Here is a 21,206-nt window from a genome sequence, read left to right on the forward strand (position 1 = left end):
TAAGCCCTTCCGTATTCAGCTGTGCTTTCTGCGCTAACACATCGCCCGATCCTTGCGTGGGCACGAGGGAGCTGCCCGCCGGCCCTGCCTGCACGGCCGGGGATCCACCGATTCCCCCGGGGTGACCCCACAGCTGCATCTGGAGCCGGGCGGTAACTGCAGACGTGCGCCCGGCCCTTCTGCCCTGGAGCGTGACCACAAGAAAGGGGCTCCGTCCAAAATAGCAGGCGATGCTCTGGGGCCCTTCAGCAGGCGAGCCAACGGATTTTGGGGGGAGCCTTCGGCCTCGGTGGCAGAGGTGGCAGCAGGGGCTGGGGGGGCTCCCGGGGCCTCCCTGCTGCTTGGGTGTTTGCCGGGCACAGGCAGAGCCGATGAAACGCCCTTCCCAAGCGGGTGCTGGAGGAAGGTCGTGCTTTCCCTTCTCTCGTGCCGCAGGGAGCAACCCCGGCTGCTCCCCACATCAGGCAGGGAGGTGAATCCTCTCTTTTTTGGAGCTGTTTTCTCCAAGGGACTCAAAGGACCTGGAGCCACTCCAGTTCCCTTGGCCAAGGCCCTTGAATTACAGGGTACACAAGAGATCTAAGTAGCAGTGAGGTCTCTCTAACTGTCATCTCCCACCACTTCCAACTGCTTTTATTCCTCCAGGGCCTCCTGTTCTTTCCTCCCCTGTAGCAATTAAGAGTTCATCCAGTTCCCAGCTGACCTGGGCTCTTTTGGTAACTCTCAGAGGTGGCTGCAGACCGACTGCGCTCCCCAGCCTTGCTGGGGTCAGGACGGGAGCTGAACTCCTCAGTCACCACCCAGGGATCGGCTGCTGTGCCGTGCCTGACTTTCTCCTGAGTTTTCAGACCACTGGTGGAAGGCTGGCTCGGCCACCCCCGGTGTCTTTCTCCTTCCATTCTGCGCTACAAGGACTGTCAGCTGCCAAACTGGGCAGGACCACCACAGCACGTAACCAAGAGGCTGGATCCTGCAGAAAGTGTTGGCCGAGTCATTTCAGAGCACTCCGGGCCTGGCGTGCATCCCCAGATGGCTGCTTTCAAGGGCGGCAGCGATTCTCTCAAAGCGTCTGCTCAGACAGCCGGCGCTGCTCACTGCAGCGATGACCACGGGATCACACCTTTAAATCAAACGGCTCTCGTCTCTGTGAAATCTTCGGCTCAGATGTGGGATGGGAAGGGGCAGGTTTCTAATAAAGCTCAGCTGTCTCCAAGAATAATCCAGACCCTGTTCTTCCACCACTGCCTTTGAGAACAAAAAGACTTGCTGGCTGCTGAGTGCCTTTGAAAACTCAGCCCTTGATCTAGCTTTTATTTTTCTCTCCTCGTCCTCCCTTTTCTTTCCCTTTCTGGCTCTCCTAGCGTGCATGCATCGTCCCGGCTTCTGTCTCTGCTGAGAAGTCCCAATCTCGTGCCAGTTTGACGTTTGCCTTTTCTGAATGCAAGAAACCCCCGGAGCTCAGGTGGGAGGAGAAGCGAGTCACTGCTTTCCATCACGCGTGCCACTCGGAACTCAGCCTGGGAAACGAAAGCTCCTTGGCTGGGTCTGGTGGGGCCGTTTCCTCCTGTCCCCTTGCCAGCTGAGCCTCTGCAGACAAGCAGAGCGATGCCGTTCATCTGCCTCGCTTCGCCCGCTTCTCCGCGTGCTTCTTCCGCTTGCTGCTCGCAGCTCTCGACCCGCTCGGCTCCCTCCTGCCTGCCCTGCTGTGCCGGGTGGCAGAGGGGGGTCTCTCCTTTTCTTCTCTCTAGGGTCACGCTAACAAGTTCAGGTTGGCCGGGGGAGCAGGCTGCTCCAAAACGCAGGGGGAGAAGCCAGATGAGAGACTCCAGAGATCGCCGTTCCGAAGTCACGCTCGCAGAACAAAGGCAGGGCCGTTCCAGGTCAGGGAACAGCAAAGCTCGCACGCCGCTGCACCCGCCGGGCTGTGACGACCCGCGTGTCCTTGTCCCCGCGTTCCTCGTGTGTTTGTCCAGGCCGCGTGCTCCTCTGACTCTCTCCCAGGTTTCTAGCGGGCGGAGCAGTGCTTCCTGGAGGGGTGACGTCCCCTGGCACTGCTCCATCACCCCTGCAGCCCCGTGACAGCCACTTACCTGGCTCTGCGACACCTCCCGGGTCCAAAGCAGCACCTCCAGCTGCTCTAAAGCTGCTGGGCCAGCATCTTTCCGCTGCTTGCAGCGGGCTGTGGCTCAAGTACGCGAGGAAGAAGGAGACGTTTTTATGGTACTGACAGTTCCCGGTAGGCCTGGCAAGCCCCGCGCTCCTTGCTGCCTGTCCCGAGCTGTGCAGATAACCGGGGGGTGGCTCCGAGGATGGGGCTGGGCAGCGGTTCTGCGCTTATCGTTGCTCTGAGCCTGGATCGGGCCTGGCACGGCAGCCCTTGGGGGGCAGGGAGTCTCGCCCACCAAAAGGTGAAGAGGAGCCAAGAGCAGCTGCAAGGTCCCCTTGTTTGCTGGGCTATGGGAAATCACCCAGAGAGGAGTTTGCAGCCCTGCATCACAGAGCAGTGGAAAATACGTGCAAACGAGTGCCATACGGATCAGCGCCCGGGGGAAGAGGGCTGTGTCACCAACACCGAGCACGCAGGAATGTGTCTGAACAGAACGCGGGGCCGGTGGTGGGCCTTCGACCGAGCTGATTGTGGTGGGGAGAGCTCCGAGCCCTGGCTCGGGCCGATGGAGCACTGGGCTGGGCCGTGGGGGTCGCAGGCTGCCCGTCTGGGTCTGGTGTGTGTCTGCTGGGGACGGCAAAGCCTTGCAGCTCTCCATGCCCCGATTTCCTCCTCGGTAGGTGGGGATGCTCCCGCATTCCTCTGCAGGTCTAAGCATCCCCTCGTCTTCATCCCCCCTTCCCCAGCCGCTGCTGTTGTGCAGTTTCAAAATACTGGCAGCAATCGTGGGTTCTTCAGTGAGGAACAGACACCAGGGACTGATCCCCGTGGCGGAGCGTGCCCAGCCTGCCTTCAGCTCCTCCGCTCCTGGGGGAGCTCCGGCCCCAGCAGCAGGCAGCTCGCCGGCCAGGCGTTAGCGCTTGTTTTGGGGCCATGCTCTGCCAGCTCGCCTTCTAAATAACGCCGAAGAGCTACAGAAATAACCTCAGAAGCGCTCATGCCTGATTGCAGGAACCGATTTGTTTGTCAGTTCGCAGCGGGAAGGAAGTTCATCTTTTAATTGCTGCAGACAGGATCCTGGTAGGAGCCTGGTGCTGGTGCTGCGCTGCGGTACATCCGATTCCCTTCTGCCTGGGCTCTTGGACTGACCCGAGAGTGCCTCTATTTCTGCTCACACGGACTGTGAGGGCATGGCTGCAAGCTGCTGACTTATTTTAGGCTAGTTGGGCGGCTGTAGGACTAGCTGAATAGGACGCCGTACCAATTTTTCCAGCTCAGCACAGCCATAGAAACCACTACAGATTCCAGCCTAGGCGGCTCAGGAGGCAAAAGCATCTTTTTCCCTGCTAGGAGAGGGCAGGGAGCGCAGGCAGGAGCTGCGAGTGCTGTGCTGCAAGGCTCAGAGCAAACGCAAAGTAGCAGGTTAGTGTTGGAAGAAAGGGTTGATGTGTCGGGCTACTGCTGGAATCCCTCCACCAGGGATCTGCCTGAGTACAGCGGGAATGCTGCTTGCTCAGTGATGTGTGTGCACTCACAGAGCGTGTCTCATTAGCGCGTTGTTAATGTCAGTAATTATTGATGCTGTGAGTGCAGGAGCATACGTAGATAACGTACAGCTACCGGAAGCGCTGGGAGAAATGCACCCGCCTGTTATTATGGATATTAGCATCTCAGTTTTCGAGCTGTTGCGACGTGCGGAGGTACCTGGCTGTCACAAGAAGTACGGTGACATCTGTGCCTCCTGGGACAGGTGTTCGGGGAGCACGGTGTGACACCCAGAGAAGGAGACTTGTCTGCAAGGCTGCAGGCTGTCTTCTGAACGATGCCTTGTGCTGCTGCGTGGATTGTGGTTTATTTCCATTTATTACCACGGGGATGGGACATTTGCCTTTGCCTGAAATTAATCACTGTGGCTTGTGAGTCCTCAAAATTTTCCTCCTTTGGTTAAATTGGACCTGGAAGGATGAGCGTGCTCCTTCCTGCCGGGGATGGGAGCACACGAACCCTTTGCACACGTCGGCTCAATGTGGTGAGGCAGGTTGGCAGCAAAGCTGGGGGGCTTTGGGGCTTTTTTCGGGGCAGGGGGCTGCCACGCACAGATGCAGCTGCTGTGCTGGGCAGGAGGGCGGCTCAGCTCGGCGCCCGCTGGCTCTGTAGGCATTTTGGGCTGAGGCAGTGTTGGTGCAAGACGTTTCCTTTCAGTCACACCAAGGGTGAGCCCAGTGTGCCCAGCACGCTCACGGTGAAGGCTTCTCGGCTGCAAGGCCTGCCTCCAGCTCAGAGCTCGTGTAGCACACGCTCGGCCCGTGCTGGAAGGGAGCAGCAAGGCAGGTGCATCCCGAGTGGGGGAAGTCGGGGGGGCATCGATCCTTTTCTTTCTTCCCCCAAAACACTCGCGGGCACATACACACGGCATTGTCCTCCCTCCCAGGAACCAGCTCTAGCTCGGACCCTGCTGATCTGACAACATCCCTGCCCCAACGCGGGCACATCCACGTCTCCAATGCAGCACCAGCGGTGGGGGAGCCCTTGTGAGCCCGCCTTCCCTGCGTGGGATCCTCCCTGCTCCTCTGACAGGGAACAGGGTACACCCTCCTGACTCATGTCCTGACCCATGACCTGCCCCGTCTCTGTCCTCATTTTCCACCCAGCCAAGCCAAGGTTAAAATCCAGCCCTCCTGACTGCCAGACCGGTGCTCCACTTAATTGTACTGCCTTGCCCCGTGAGATCCGGCTGCCTCCAGCCCTGCTGCTGTGCCTCCGCTGCCTGCTCTGCTGTGCTGGGGTCCTGCAAAACTCAGCTGGGTGCTGCCACGCAGGGAATGGCCGGGACACAGGCTCAAGGCACTACAAACAGCCCCATCGCACAGCAGCCCCAGCTCCCTGCAGCAGCACCGAGCCCAGCTTTCGAGGACTTTTCCCTTCTCCCTGCTCTGCTCCAGCTGGACCCGTCCCCGCTCCTCATCCCTCCAGCCAGGACCGACCCTTCCTCCAGCACAGCCCCCTCTCTTTGCCGTGGCAAATTCCCCTTCTGCCCGCGCTGCTAAGAAGCTTTGAGCTGCCTCTGCCTCTGCCTGGCAGTTTGCGTTGGCAAAGAGGCGCTAGGCACCGGGCTCGCCACATCAAATGAAAAATATCATGCAACCAAAAATTCTTAGAAAAACCCAAACGCATCTAATCTGCCGAATGGGGCACGCGAGACGTAGACAACAAGATCAGGGCAGGGCAGGAAAGGGCAGGAAGGATGGACAAAGGAAGGGTGTTGTAAAAAAGATCTTTTTTATATGTAAAATTTCAGGGTAGTATTTTTTAACAATTTGCATAATTGGCTACCACAGATAATCCCCTGAAATGAACTAAATATATCACAACTGGGGGCTTTCCAAGCCCAGCTTGCTTTCTGAAATTGATTGGTTTCAGCTTTGCATTTTTTTCTACGCTCTTTCTTTCTATCTTTACCAGCTGAGTTTGGCTGGTTTCTGAAATGCCTGATTTGGGAGCAAAACTAAACATTCACCTGGGGATGGCTTACTAGGGTACGAGTTTGAGTCAATGAAAATGTGACTTAATTTTAGATTTCGTTAGGAAAAGGGAACTAAGGCAGAAAACAGCTGCTGCAGTGGCAGATGAAGACCAACTTGTTCTGATGCTTTTCATAAAAAGTCAGGTGAAACGGCATTTAAAGCTCTGCTGGCCTAAATAGTTAGCTGGGGCAAACTGGCCCAGTTCCCCTGGAGTCAAACCTAGCCCAGCTGCTCACAAAGGGAGATGCTCTGAAGAAGCCTCTTCTGGAAACCTTCTCCTAAATGAGTTGCCAAAAGATGTAGTGAACGCTTGCTAAGTGCTTGGGTATAAACACTCTCTTCATCTGTTTGGGACTCCTTCCACTCCCTTTTTTGTCCTGTTCTGGAAGCCACTTAAGCAAAAGGGTTCAGATCCAACTGTTTTCACCTTTAATGATCGTGGTTAAGAAAATAACGTTATTAAACTGAGACATACCCCAGCAACAGGCAGGCGCAGGTATAGAAGTGATGGATATGGCATAAACCCAAGCAGTGCCCACAATCACAGTTTTATTTCCGTTTAAATAGAGGTTTGGTCCAAGCTGTAGCAAAGGCCACTCTAAAAAGGGGATTTAAGTTGACAGAAAGTTGTGTTTTGACCTTAGAAGCATGGGGCTTTCTTCAGAAGGCTCATGTGTATCATAACTGATGATGTATCTAAGCGCTGCCGAGATTCAGTGTTCAGATGATATCACTCTGAGCTAATTAGCTGTACTCAAAAGCCTGACCAAGTCAGAGGAAAGGGAATGCTGTGGTTGCCAGTAATGGGAAAGATATTAGGAAACACGTCCCGCGGGCCAAATCCTGCAACGTTAAACTTGTACTCCGGCACACTTCCCTTCGATTCAGTGAAAGCATTTCTCTGAAGTTAAGAATGAATTCGATATGAGAAAGGAGAGAGAGCCAGCTACGGGGGGAACCAGTTGTCTTGTGTTTGAGCATGGGACCGAGACCAGGAAATCCTCCGCTCCCCTGCCCCCTGAAGCCGGGGAACGGCTGAATGAGCTGGGAAGATGCCTCCGTCCCTGCGCCTGCGGGGCTCCCATCCGTGTGCACCAGGGCAGGAGCCGAGGTGCCGCGTCCCTGCCGCGCTCTGACCCCGCTGCCGTGTCAGCAGGTGGAGCTGAGCACCCCGCAGCCTGACCCGCTGGTCCTGATCCATTTTATCAGCAGCTATCAAGCGCAAACGACGGGCCGTAGACTGGGCTGGCTCCTTCTGAAGCAGCAGGGACTGTGACAGCGAACCGTCACGGTGCGATTTGCTAGCCCTTGTGTGCCGGAGCCCTCGTTCTTTCCTGGGAATGCTTACAATATCTGACTGCTTTAGGGAAAAGTGGGTGGGAAATATAACAGATTAGGGTGTTTGAAGTGCTTTGAAATCCTCTAACCAGAAAGGGTGAAACGCTGTCTTCGCTCTTCCCCTTACACGTACAAAATGGTACCTGTTTTTCATTTTATTCGGGGGATTTCCTATAGCAAATGATATAGTTATCTGCTCATTGGATTTGGTTTTCAAGCCCTTCGTGTATGCTAAGCAGTTTCATTTTGATGTCACCGATGACACTGTGGTTGCAGCATGCCCAAGGACGAAGATGGCACAGCTCTTGGTAGCTCAAAATCGGAAGGAGGCAGCTGGGAAATGCAAGGCAGAAAGCAGTGGGGAAAAGAAAGGGATCGTGTTCATTGACAGCCCGTGGGGCCGGGCCCGCTGCTGATGCGAAGTCAGGTAGCTGAAAGTTTTCTGCAGAGAAGAGCTTTCAGAAATGCCCTTTTGAATGTCCATCCCGAAAAATTGCTTTCGCCTTGATCTGAGGCCACGTGTGGCACCAGCTGCCCATCGGAATCAGACTTCCATCTGCATCGCTCCTTTAAAAGCCCCAGCTGCTGGTCAGCCTTCTTCACTCATCATCAGCATACCAAAAAAATGAGCCTCCTTTATGATTCAGCAAAGAATAACATTGCTGGTTCGAGATCCTGGAAGTCTGGAGGCCATCAGTTTTTTAATTTTTACTCTGAAGGAATTTCCTTTTTTAATATTGCTGTGCTCTCTTGCCAAAGCCAGGAAGCTGACTATCTATGGACAACAGTGACCAAAATTTGGTTTTCCTGGAATTTTCTCTTTTCCCTCCGCACACCCACACAATAGGCTTTTTAGGACGCCCGCAGCCTGTAATTTGCCTTTCTAGCCTGATAATGTGGCTCGCAGAGGCATCAGTTTTGCCAAGTCATCATCTGGAAGGAACACTTGCTTATGCAACGGGCTTCATTTTCCCCCTCCGTGTCCGATGGCCCACGGTTGCCACCAAGCCCGGCTCCAGCCTTAGGGGCTGCGTCAGAACCGCCCCGCAGACGCTGGGAACCAGGAGAAAGACCATAAAGTCTGGGAAAGGGCCCGAAACTTTCAATTTCAAAAGGCACAGCCCAGAAACCAGAAGGACCAAGAACCCAATGCTGTGGTTTCCCTTTGCCTGACTAAAGAAAATAGCTGCTGTCTATTTTTACTAAAAATGTGGGACGTGGGGCCCTTCTCTTCCCCTGCACAACTGGGGGATGCTGCTCACAATGCAAGAGGGGGGAGTGGAGCAGGGGGGTCGTCCCGGATTAAAACCAGCTGACTGGTCCACAGAAATCTCTCCCATAGATTCTTCAAATATTTCTTGCCCACACCGCTAGAAGATTTATTCGTAAGGTAGAAGAAATTTAGCTGGGAGAGGGATTTGGGAATCTCATCTCACCTACAAAAATTCCTCGTTCTCATTTTAAGGCAGGGATGGGATCGATCTAAGCCTCTCCGCTCTTCCTTTCTTTTCTCCAGTTCCATATCGCCGTGCTATGTGGTATTCTGCGGGCATGCGTCGCAACAAATCAATGCTGATAGCATCATTAAGAGTTTGCGATGCATCGGATACCTTGCGGAAAATGAAAGCCATCTGTCCAAGTGCAGAAATGGGATTCCAGCGTGTGAAATGTATTGCGTGTGTTATGTATGTGACCTTTGTGTTCACTGTCATGGGGAGCACTGGGAACCTCTAAACCTCTGATCAAAAAGATGTTTTTCATTTTCAACGTTAAAAAAAAAATAATCCTGAGCAGAGAGAACAAAGACTTGCGTCTTGTTTTACTTACACTTATTAACTTCGTATGTTTGTTCTTCATTAAGAGACTCTTTTTAGATGACTGAAAATACAAAAAAGTACTAAATGTGTCAAAATGGCACACAGAAATGACTCGCTGGGGGGAGTAGCTATTGTGGCAAATCACTCCGCTGCTAAGTCCTTTAGTTCTTTGCTCCTTATCCTAAAAATACATACAAGCGTATGTGCTAAGGAATAACTCCAGCTGAACTGGTCAGAGGTGTTCCAGCTGAGTTCTCTTTATATGACACCGCATCCCCCAAATCCTTGATTTCTATGAATTCCATTGCTCCGTTCCCTCCTGAGCACCAGCAGCTATCGTCCCAGGATCGCAGATAGATTACTGCTGTGGGTTGAATTTGGGCTTATTTCCCTCCTCTTCCATCTGTCATTCCTCAGTACAGCCAGAACGCCTTCAGCCCAGCAGTGCTGCCCTGTAAAATTGAATTATACAGCCCTGTGCAGAGGTGCATTGCAGGAGTGTACCACCGAGGGGCTTCATTTCAGAACGAAAGGCAGGCAGCAATGGCAGGGAACGAAGCGGTCTAGCAGAGTGGGAGACATTGGTGCTCTGGAATGTGCTTCCCACCTCTAACATTCGTGATTGCCATTAATCATTTGGTTGCAACTGCGGCAGCAATGCCACATTGCAGCACCATCCTGGTCGTGAAAAGGGTTGCGAAAAGGGTTATACGGGCAGGCCATCCCCTTCGGGCGCGCTCCCTTCACAGCCAGTATGGGAAACTTTCATAGAAATGGACCTCCTGAGCTGAATTCTCTCAACTCAGTGAGAAGCTTTTAATTTTCAAGCTCAAAGGCAATCTGTTCCCTTGGTATTCCAGCTACAGAATCTGTTGTACATTTTATAGGCAGTTTCCTGGCACTTCGCATTGGCAGCAGCAAAGTCGAGACATCTCAGTTTTTGTAGACAGTGACAAACATTAGGGAGCGATGTGGCCAAAACTGTATCCCGTTGCCTTCAGCTTCCCATGCCACAAAGCAATTACTGCTGGGTCAACTGCAGGCAGACCGAGGTACCGCTGCAGAGCAAACCCTACGCTGCAGGAGGCACGGTGCAAACTTGCTTGGAAGGCTTTCGTTGCCCTGAAAATTCCTAAACTAGTTGCTCGGGGTACAATTTGCAAAGGTATTTCCAAACCATTGTTAATTGTTCTGAAAACAAAACACCAGCAAAGCCTGACAAGCCCTTATCTCCGCAGACACTGGGGTTGCTATCTGCTATGGAGCTGCACCAGCGGTAACATGAGGATAACTTTTGGAAGACAGCATGCTCAGCGCGGGCTGGCCCCGAGTATGTACACAGCTGATTATTTTTGTAGCTTTGAAGGGCTCTGGCCACAAAAATGGAGGGAAAAAACAAAAAGGGAGGGAAAGAAAAAAAAGGAGGGAATAAACAAAAAGGGAGGGAATAAACAGAAAGGGAGGGAATAAACAAAAGGGAAAAAACGAAGAGGGAAAACAACAAAAAGGGTAAAAACGAAAAGGGAGGGAAAAAGAAGGGCTAGGACTAAATGCTGAAAATGTACTGTCAGGAATTGCGAAGATGGGGTTGACGGGCATTCCCGGGGGGGCTCCGGGACTGCTCCTCTGCGGCCTGCCCGGCCGCGGGGACAGCTCGGCGCGGCCCCTGCAGCCCCACGAGGCACCGGCCCCTACATCCCCCCCGGCCCCCGGCCCCCGACCGCCCCCGGGGCCGGGCGCGACCGCTGCCGGCCTCCCCCCAACATGGCAGCGGCTCCCGCGGCCGCCCCACGTGCTGCCAGCCCGCCGGCGCGCCGCAAGCCCCGCCCCCGGGAGGGGCGTGTCCACCGCCGGGTTTCGGCGCGCCGCGGCGGCAGCGGCGCCTCCGATTGGCCGAGGGGCCCCCGGCCGCGCCTCCCGGCGCGCCGAGGCCCCGCCTCCCGGCGCGCCGCCCGCTCCCCGCGTCCCGCGGCCGCCGCAGCGGAGCCGGCGCTGCCCGCCCAGCGCCTATGGAGCTGCTGTGCGTGGAAGCCGTGCCCCGAGCCCCCCGCGCCGGGCGGGACCCGCAGCTGCTGGGGGACCGGCGGGTGCTGCAGAACCTGCTGAGCCAGGAGGAGCGCTACAGCCCCCGCGTCTCCTACTTCCAGTGCGTGCAGCAGGAGATCAAGCCGTACATGCGGAAAATGCTGGCGTTTTGGATGCTGGAGGTACGGCCTCAAATCCTCTTCCTCCTCATCCTCCTCATCCTCCTCTCCTCCGTCTCCAGCTCCTTGCCCGGACACCCAAGTTTTTTTTTTTTTTTTTTGCTTTTTCTCGCCCGCCGTCCGTGCTTGCAAAGCGTGCGCGCCCCGGGAGGGAGCTGGCGGCAAAGGGGGAAGGCAGCGGCCGCCCCCCGTGCACCCGCCCGGGTCCCTCCTGCTGGCTGCGGGAGCAGCCCCGGGGCACGGGGAAAGGCTCCGGGGTCCGTGCGAGCCGCAGCTCCGGTCCCCGGCATGGAGGAGGCTGTGCCCGTAGGGAGGGAGGGGGAGGCGGGTGGGCAAGGCGGTCTGCGGCGGGGCAGAGCATGGGCGAGGGGTGGTTGAGGTGGGAGAAGTGATGGCCCCATGCAGGGGGAGCAGCCCCACCGAACCCCCAGCCTGTGCCCCTTTTCCCCCCGCTAGTATCCTGCCACGCTGCTCTCGGGCCCCCATTCATTCCTTGCTTCCCAAAATCCTGGCCCCAAATCCTCCCCTGTGCAGCCGGCAGCCCAGAGGCTTGCACGCCCTGCACAGGGCTGAGAACGCCTCGCTGAAGGGAGAAAATAATATTGCTACCGTTTACTTCCCTAAATTAAAATGAACGAGGCTCTCTGCGGGAGGCAGCTCAGTGGGGAGACCTCACGGGCCTCCTTATGGGATGGTCAGAGCAAAAGGTCTCAGCAGAGAAAGAAAAAGCATTCGGCAAGAGACAAGCGATGTTGGGATCCAGCCTGCCTGCTCGGCACCGCAGCCGCCCTTGCAAGAAGCTGCCTGCTTCTGTCAAAAGAAATGAGAGAGCGCTTTGCTTTTAAAAAGTTTTTTTTTTTTTTTTTTTTCTTTTTCCTGTTCGCATTGTTCTGTTGCTGCAAGCCTCTGTCTGAGGAGGCTCGTTAGGTAAATGCCGCTCTGGAGCCTGTTGCTGTGGAGCTGTGAGGATGGTCAAAAAGTGGGTGACGCTCAGCAGTCGTCATGGCTGGGCACGGGCACGGGCATGGCTGCGTCCTGGCGGCGGCAGCCCGTGCAGGGGGGCATCACTGCTGGGGGAGAAACCCCGATATTTTTCTGGCTGCGTTGGTCACGTCGACTTCCTTCTTTCAGCGTTGTGATGTTGGTGGCAAGATTAGAGCGGAGGGCTGAAATTCGGAGCTCTGGGATTCTGCTCGTGGCCGTGGTGCGAGTGTGGCTGGGGGGGGGGGGGGAGGGAGGAAGACTCCTGGAGCCGGGCACGGCTCTGCCATCGAGCCTGCCCCTGCCCCTGGGCCGCTGAGGGTGGAATTGCCAGGAGTGGCTGTGGCTCCTGCACCAGTAGGTCTCCAGCTGGAGGCTGCGGGAATTGCTGATCTTCCCTGAGGTCCTGAGTCCTCCCAGAGCAGAAAATGGGCAGCTGGCTGCGGGCATCCCCGAGAGCAGTGAAAAAGGCAGGGGTGGAGGGGCTGCAAGTAAAGGATTTGGGGTCTTAAAGTCTCTGTGGGCTCTTTCTAACTACGCTTAAGCTCTTCTGCTTTCCACAGGAAGGTGAATGGAGCCGTGCAGCGTTTGTTGCTAGTGGAACCTCGCTGCAGCTGTAGGCTTTACACCTGTAGCTAACTTACTCCTTAGCCCTGTGGAGCTGTCAGAGCCCTGCAGATAAACGTGCAGCACCACCACGACCAGAAGCTTTGAAGCTGTGGTGCAGGCAGGATCTGGAGAGTCCGGTGCTGATTAAAACTTCCTTTTTTTTTTTTTTCTCTTTTTGTTTGATTGGGTTTTGTCAGGTGTGCGAGGAGCAGAAATGCGAAGAAGAGGTCTTCCCCTTGGCCATGAACTACGTGGATCGCTACCTGTCCTCAGTCCCCGTGCGGAAAAATCACTTGCAGCTCCTGGGGGCGGTCTGCATGCTGCTGGCTTCCAAGCTGCGAGAAACCATGCCCCTTACGGTGGAGAAACTCTGCATTTACACAGACAACTCCATCACGCCTCAGCAGCTCCTGGTAATCACTCTCCCCTATCTCAAAGAGCCCTCCAGCCCCTCCCCAGCCCTTATCTCCTGCACGCTGCTGCTTGGCACCATACCTGCCCCTGGGTCTCCTCCTCCTCTTGGTTTTTCTTTTCCCTGTTTCTCCACCTTCCTCCACGTTCCCCAGCCAACCTCCTCACCCCCTTGCCACGGTGGATTTTGGGTCTGTTGGTGGAGCCCTTTCCATCATGCCAGAGCCTCGCTCCCCGCTCTGCGGGGCAGGATTGTCACCTCCACTGTCACCTCCGTGTTCCAGAGAACGTCCCCTGAGCCTGAAGCACTCTCTGCCAGCACGGAGCTGCCACGCTGAGCTTGCTCCTTGGGCTGCTTCGCTCTCGAGTGGCGGCTCTGGGGAACAAAGGCCTCTGCACAGTGCAGAGCAGGAGGAGGGGAAGCATTAAGCGGGGAGCTTCCAGCAAAACGGGTGGGAGCTTCTGTGATCTAGGACCTGGGTTGAGCCTTCCAAGGCTGACGATGCTGCCAGGTGAAGGGGTGATGGAAATGCTGGGAGCTTGCTGCGAGTTAAAGCAGGGCTGCTCTGCCTGTCCCATCAGACACTTAGGTGGCAGCTGCGTAGGCTCTGAAGGCAGAGCTTTTTGTCTGATAAAAGCTGTTCAAAGCAAAGACCCAAACCTCTGAGCTCAGCGTTGCCAGCGGGGGAAGGACGCTGGAGAACCCCTTTTGTCGGGGGCCTCCTGTGCTGTCAGTTCTGAGCTCTCGGGAGGAAACGGCCACCTCGGTTCGAGTGACAAACATCCCTGGAGACGGTTTGCCTATGAGAATTTCTCAGGGTTAGTCATCGCCTTATTAAATGTCTGTTTTTTCTGGGCTGGGGGTGGGTGAGATGATCTGAGCGTGTCCCCAGGGTGGGGAGCGAGCCCACAAAACTTTCAGGTGTGAGTCGGAAGGCAGTTCTGGTAACGGGAGCTCAGCTCTGAACGTGGTTTTTCCAAGCGCCGGTGAAGGTTGGGGAAAATCCCCTCACCTCCATGCCTCTCCCTGTAGGTTTTTGTGGGTGGCTGTTGCCATACATAGCCCTGGTGGAAAAAGCACGTGGATCGTTACCGTGAATAACGGTGAGGGATGGAAACGCAGAGGAGATGCAGGTGGTCGTTGCTTCTCTGGATGCTGGGCTGTGGTCGTGCCGTAGCACCTTGCTGCTGGGGCTGCCCCAAAACCTGTGAGCAAAGGTTTTCTCCAGCTGTCAGTGACATTTCATCCTCGGGAGCAGCTTCTCACTGATCGGTGCATTCCCTGTGTGTGTATTCCCAGCACTGGGTTCCTCACGTGAAGCTAATCCCCGCGTGTAACAGAAGGGTTCCTCGTGTCCCTGGGGTAATGACTTACTCCCGTGCTTCACCTCTGTCTTCCTCTCTGATGCAGACCTTGAGGGCAGTCCTGCTGCCACCAGCCCTGCAGGTTAAGGGACATCATCGCAGAGATTTTAGCCATTTCTGCAGCATGGATCGTGGGCCACAAGGAGCTGGACTTGGGTAGGCACCTTGTGCGCGTCAGCCACGGATCCCAGATGTGTCTTCCTCTTTGATTTCTTTTTGGTGACGGTTTGCTTTTTCCAGTCAAATTTAAGCTTTGTTTGTAGCAGGCTCCCTCCAGAGAACAGGTGGGTGGTGGGCAGCGGACGTGTTGACACGCAGAAAGAAGCACCAGCCTGGAGGTTTTCCTTCGCTCTGCTGCAGTGCCGATGCCTCCTCCCTCGGAGCCTTTTCTCCTTCCCCCAGAGGTTTGTCAGCAGGAAGCTGTGGCTAAGCAGTGCCACAAAATTCATCTTCCCTCCTCCAGCCAGCGTTGGGGTGGAGATGGAGGAGTAAAACGCTGTCTGCTGCCTGCTGCTCCCTTCTGATCGTGCAGGGCTCCGTACTGCAGCTCTTCTGTACTTTCTCCCACTAGACTACCGGGACACTCAGCGCAGCGTGCGGCACAGCTGAACACCCAGCCTGGATCTTTCACCGGGGTGCTCCAGGCTCAATATGCAATTAAGATGGACAAAAGTGGCTTCACCAGGCTTGCTTTTGGTAGATGCTTAGCTTTGTCTGGAGCAGATCCCGCTCCGGTTTCCCTTTGCTCCCTGTAAGATGGAGTGGAGGCAAGGGCTGCAGCTCCGTGAGAGGTTTGGCTTCGCCCCGAGACCTGACAAGAGTTAATGCCCTGATTACAAAACCAGGGCGAGCTGTTCTTTTCCTCCTGTGTGCTAATCGTGGCGATGTCGCCTCTCTTTCACAATCTTTCGGTGGAAGAGGGTGGGGAGGGGAAGGGGAGCTTCTTCATCAGGGCTTGGACAATGGCGCATCCTGGCCTCCTCTCGTGGAGCCGTGCCATTTCGGCTTCCACCCCGTTCTCCCAGGGCTCTCGGAGGAAGCTGGCTCACTTTCCCACTAGGTTTGCTTCCTTCTCTTGCAGGGATGCTTGGCACCAGCTCAGCGGTTTAGAAAGGACACATCTGAAACAAAATCTTGATGAAGTTATTCTAGGGAGAAGGAAATGATGCAACAAGGGACTTGTCCATTTGGAGGAAGTTGGATTTCCGTCGAGGGCGTTATCTAACCTACCTTGCTTGTCCTTTTTTTTTTCTTAAAGACTTTTCTGGCCTGTGCAAGCGAGTGCTCAGCTGCTTGAGGGTCAGGGAGAGCAGCTGTGGGTCACCTTCATCCTTGGCTTGGGGGCATCTGCCTGGTTTGCCCCTACTACGTTGACTTGCCTCTGCGATCTTTGATCTGAGGTCAGTTCTTCAAATTCCAGGTATTTCCTAGCAAAGACCTCAGGCAGGGCCAAGCCACCGGGCAGACAATGAGGGAAGCAGCAGTGACAACAGATGTGAAAACAGGAGAAAGGGGTCACAGCTGAGTAGGAAGGGTTGCTCACTCGTGATAAGCATCGACCTTCCAGGGTGCAGGCTTGTGGTTCGCCTCCTGCTTGTCGCACGGGTGGAGTGGATGTGACAGCTCCTGCACCTGAAGTCGGCACCTTTACCCTCGGCATCCAGCCTTGAGGTGTGCTCCGGGGATGGAAACAAACGTTTGCCCCACGTTTCCTATTTGCAGCTGGACTTTCGTGGCTTCTCATTTCTGTAGCTGTTGGGGAGGGTGGGTGGCCAACAGCGACAGCTCTTTCCACCCTCCTTTTGAGTCAGCTCGCGAGCACATCAGAGCGCAGCCTGCTCCTGCTCTGCTGGTGGCTCATCGAGTCAGTGATAATGAGAAATGGCACCTTATCAACTCGAGTGACAAAATCTACTTCCTTTCTCCTGCAGGCAGGGCTGCTGCAGAGAAGGAGCTGGGCTCTGCTCCCTGCACAGCCTTGCCAGCAGTGTTTACGCAGACTCCTCGCAGGCACGCCGCGTGTGGGTGGTGGTGAGGGTAGAGCTTGGTTTGCAGGGTGGCTGTCACTGCATAACGGGGAGGGGAGGTGGCGCGGCTGGCACATCCCAGCCTGAGTTTGCAGAGCTGCAAATGAGGAAAACTCTCTGCTTGTGTCTCGGATCCCGCTCCGCGAGGGTGCAGAGGCAGCAGCCAGGGGCTTGAGGCTGTGTCACCGCAACAGGACTGCGAAATCTTGTCAGAGCAGGGAGGCGATGGGCAATGCTAGCTGCTTTCCTTCCTTCTCTTTTTTTTTTTTTTTTCTTCTGTGGGATGCAGCCAGGAGAGACGAAGGGTGTAAGCCTGCAGTGGCAGAACCCAGCTGCCGGGCAGTTTCCAGCCCTGCAGGCGCTGGCCGAGCCTGGGGAGCTCTTGCAGGAAGGCGCCGGGTGCAGTCCCGGCGATGGGATGCTCGGTGGGCAGCGTTGGCAGCCTGCAGCCCTTCCACGGGGAGGTTGGACCGGAGAAACAAAGGAACATTTTCCACTTTCTTCCTCTCTTTCATTAGCCAGGCAGAGACTGATTCAATTAGGTGCAAAACAAAATGCCAGGAAAAGGATGTTTGCTGTGCGGAGCGGCGCTGCTTGCCTATCTCTTGCAGCCTTTTGTTTTGCTTCTTCCACAGATAAAGTGATTCAAAGATTCTGCCATGCTGCTCCGAGAGTGGGAAATCCCAGGGGTTAGCGGGAGAGAAGCGAGGAGCAGGGGGTTTTGGCTGGAGAGCGGCTTCCCCTACCTAAATCCTGTGAGCCGGTGACAATCCTCGGCGCCTGTCGCCTTCAGCCGGCATCTCGAGTGCCAGCTGAGCCTCAGGATCAGGCCCCTTGTACCAACGAGGTTTTCAAGAAGCTGGAAAACCTTTTTATTAGCTGGAAAAGAGCCGCTTTTGTGCGCTGCGGATGGCCGGGCTGGTGTGCTGGACCAGCCCCAGTGTGGCAGGAGCCAGCGTGGTGCCCCAGGTGAGCTCTCGCCGCTGATCTGCGCCCTGAATCTTCTCCTGGAGAGAAAATGTGTCCCAGCAGGGCCGGGCTTTCTGCCACGCCAGCGTGAATGCCACGTGCCCCTGCCGGGAGCTGCCTTGCGGCTCTGGGAAGAGACAGAAGGAGCAAGGGCCTGGGAGATGCTGGGCTCCCCTCGTGCAGCGATCCATTCGGGGCTGGCTCCGTGAGCCGCGATCTCCGGCTCCTTTTTGTGACCTCAGCCCTGGGCCTGCACAAGAGCCGTGCTCCCGCCTTGTGCGGAGAGGTCAGGCTGGGGCTGCTCGGCTCTCACCCTCATGGCAGGATCCCCCGGAGGTGCCACAGGTGTCCTGGCTCCCCAGGAGGCTGGGCTGATGCTCAGGCAAGCAGTTGGCTTTCCTAGCGAGGCTGCTGGCCCTTGGTGGCTTCCAGCTGAGTGACAGCAGAGACAATGCAATGCTCCATCTCTCACGGCTCTTTTCTTGTGTCACCTTGCTGTGTGGCTGCAGTTTAACCCGTGGCCAGCACTCTCCTTTCTTTTCTTCTTCCATTAAGCCTGGTCCCTCCCCCTCTACTGCCATCCCCTCGTTGAACCAGGCACCCTAAAAGACTTGTGCTGCGGTCCTGAGGCTCTGGAGCTCATCGCTAGGTTCCTTCTTGCTTTTATGCTGTGGATTTGGCTTAAAAATACAGAAAGCCTGGCAGGCTGGCCATCCATATGGGAGACCAGTGAGTGTGTTCCAGCCAGGCACCGCTTTCTGGTTGGAAAAGCACGGGCTGCGAAGCGGCAAATGGCGCGTTTGGGCTAGCGGGGGACTCGGAGCAGGTTGAGCAATGCTGCTCATTTAAGCAACTCAAAACTGGTATTGTTGTGTAAGGGGAAGAGTGGGTTTAAAAAAAAAAAAAAGGAAAGAAAACGGAGATCGGCCTTCATGAAAAAGAATCTCACTTCTTCAACTCCATCTGTTCTGGCGGTCCTGTGGGCAGCGCTGACCTTGTAATCTTAGAGCGCTTGGAAAAGAATAGATGCTCTGCTGGGTGGGGCTCGGCCCTGAAATGGAGACACCTGATCCAAATCCCAGCTCAGCTCTGTCCTTCCAAACCCAGAGCCGAGGCAGGCTCGGGTCCTGCAGCGTTTCCTTCCCCTGCACGCTTGTAGGGCTGCTGTTCCCCCTGCGATCAGGGAGGAGGGACAGGGGAGCATCTTCTGTGCTACTTCTGGCGTACCCAGAGCCTTTTGCCAGACCCAGATCTGCTGCCGACCCAGAGGATGAGAGCAGAGAGAAGTGGGAGGCCACGTGCATGGGATCCAGAGGCTTCCGTCACGTCTCGTGGGGGAGTTGGGACCGTCAGAGAGGCTCGAGGTGGCTGGGTGTGGGCTGCCAGAGACATTCGTGCACGGGTGGGAAGGGAAATAGATCCTGGGAAGATGCTGCTGCTGCTTCTCCTGAGCTGCAGGAGGCTGAGCGGGTGCAGGGAGCAGCCTGGGCTCCAGCTGAAGCCCGTGGGGGCACTGAGCCCCCCTGCTGCCTGTTCCCCAGCTTGCAGACTGCGTGGAGACGAGGGGAAGTCCTCACAGAAACCTGCTGGAGGTGTAGGCACAGCAGCACGACGTGGGATGGAGAAGTCAGCGGCCACCTGGCGTCTAACTGGGAAGCACTGGTGTGCCACTGGCTGTGTGTCCCTAGGAAGGGGGGTGTCAGTGTGGCTGTTCTGTGCCTCCTCCTCCTGGGAAGGTGCCGGGGATGCTCGGAGCATGGCAGGATGCTCTCTTGGCAGAGATGGGGAGGCTGTGCCAATGTGCTAGCGCCCAGCCTGGGCTGGCCTCCAGAGGACTGTGTGCCTGGCGTGTGTGGGGCCAGCACCTGGTCACGGCCCCTGAGCTCTTTAGGGACTCAAAATCTCACCACTGATGACCTAAAGGGGCTTAGGCTGTCTGGATGCAGCTCTGAAAGCTCGGTTGTGCTTCCCCCACGTTCCCTTGCTCCCAGCTGCGTGCAGGGGACTGGCTGCAGGGCCTCTCCTGCCTTCTGCCCTTCACCATCCAGAGAGGGGTTGGTGCACTGAACAGTTCGGGGCACGCGGAGAGGTGAGCTGCTGCGTTCCCTTTGGGGTAACGGGGAGCAGCGCCTCTGCTAGCCCCGAGCTGGGCTGCTCCCGGGAGCTGGACGTGTGCTCTCCTTTCAGGAGCAGGAGGAAGGGAGTGGTGTGCCTCCTGCCCCTTGCTCTTTTTATTATATGTGCTGCTGCAGCAGCCTTGCAGAGCAAAGGAGCGCCCAGAGGAGTGCCTGCAGAGCAGAAGGCTGATCCGACTGCACCTGGGGAAGAAGAAAGCAGACTTATCGCTTCCTCTTCTGATCTTTGCTCCGGGCTTTGCAACAGCTCAGGGCTGGAATTGTGCCATGGTGGTAGAGCAGGGATGTTCCCTCTTCTCTTTCCTGTCCGATGGATTGTGCTGTGTAACTGCCCTTCCCCGAGCTCCGGGCTCATCTATCTGCCCGTGGTTCAGGTGGGTGTTTCTCAAAACCCCACTGAGTAACGTGCTCTCTGTCTTTGTGCAGGACTGGGAGGTTCTAGTCCTGGAGAAGCTAAAGTGGGACCTGGTCTCGGTGATAGCGAACGATTTCCTGGCTCACATCCTCCACCACCTCCCGCTTCCTAAGGACAAGATGGAGCTGGTGAAGAAACATGCGCAGACCTTTATTGCCCTGTGTGCCACAGGTGGGTGCCTGCTCCCGCTGGAGCCGTCTGCTAGGGTGCTGGGGGGGGTGGGCAGTGGTCCCAGGGGGCAGCCTGGGCTTAGTCAGGCTCTCTGGGTGCCCTGGGGTGCTGGATGCCCACCTGCACTCAAATCGGAGCACTTTGCTGCTCAGAGACTTGTTTTCTGTCCCTGACAAAGTAGGATGATAATGGTCCTGGGGGCTGTTAGTGGGTGCCTGGGAGATGCCAGGGAAGAGCGAAACTGCTTCTTGCTGTGCTGCGGGAGGCGGCGCCTTGGAGAGTGCCCAGAGTGAAGGCGGGGTTCAGTATGAGCCTTCGTCAGCCTTGCTCGAAGTCCTTAGACCAATGTCATCTTCAGGACTTCTTTTGGTGAGACAGACCCAGAGAAGTAGCTTAAGGATGCTGCAGCTACGATGCTCCATCTGTTTTCCATTGCTCCGATCCTATTTCTCCCCGCTAAGCTGGAGACACCCCTCTGCCTGGCCCTCGCTGGTTTTCCAGGGAAATCACCGTCCCAACAACTTACAGCTCGCACACGCCCTTGCTAACAGCTGCTGTTTTGTCCCTCTCCTGGCTCCAGACTACACTTTCGTCATGTACCCGCCCTCCATGATCGCGACGGGCAGCATCGGCGCGGCCATGCACGGCCTGACGCTCTCTGTGAACGACTTCAGCGGCGAGGCCGTCACCGAGCTGCTGGCCAGCATCACCGGCACGGAGGTGGTGAGTGTTCGCCGGGGGTCTGCCGGTGGAAACCCTTCCTCTTTCTGCAGCTGGCTCCTGGGGGGGAAATAAGCTGGCCGTAGCGATGCTGACCATGGCTTGAAGAGCACCTAGGGATTAGGGAGCATCTCCAAACGCCGTGCCCTTGGTCAGGGCCATGGTTGTGGTCGGCTCCTGGCCCCCAAGCGCCATCTGTGCGGAGCAGGGCGAGCTGGGGAGCCTTTGATGAGCGGCACAAAGGGCAGCGTCTGTTCCCCGCGCAGACAGGTGTCGGCAGGATCGGGTTGACGGGGTGGGATGGGGCAGGGGGAGAAGCCGGGCTCGGCATCTGCTCACCTCCACGGTGTCTGGTTGCAGGTGCCCAGCCCGGGGTGGGAAGGGGGCTGGGGGCACGGAGCCTTTTGGGATGC

The 21,206-nt window shown here is 56.2% G+C and overlaps 1 protein-coding gene across 3 annotated transcripts in view; it reads left to right on the forward strand.

Moving 5' to 3' along the window:
• The window catches only part of CCND3 (cyclin D3), a 44,003-nt gene that overhangs the window by 18,660 nt on the left and 4,137 nt on the right, over positions 1 to 21,206 (forward strand). For 2 of the 3 annotated variants that reach the window (XM_040535656.1, XM_040535657.1), the window contains 3 exons: positions 12,778 to 12,993; positions 19,914 to 20,073; positions 20,654 to 20,796. In XM_040535656.1, coding sequence (XP_040391590.1) covers positions 12,823 to 12,993; positions 19,914 to 20,073; positions 20,654 to 20,796 — 474 coding nt within the window. In that variant the 5' untranslated portion in view covers positions 12,778 to 12,822. Of the gene's footprint in view, positions 1 to 10,716; positions 10,994 to 12,777; positions 12,994 to 19,913; positions 20,074 to 20,653; positions 20,797 to 21,206 lie in introns of those variants that run through there. The other variant, XM_040535655.1, reaches the window with a different exon arrangement.

Source organism: Cygnus olor, chromosome 24 (genome assembly GCF_009769625.2).
Source record: "Cygnus olor isolate bCygOlo1 chromosome 24, bCygOlo1.pri.v2, whole genome shotgun sequence".
NCBI classification, from domain to species: Eukaryota; Metazoa; Chordata; class Aves; order Anseriformes; family Anatidae; genus Cygnus; species Cygnus olor.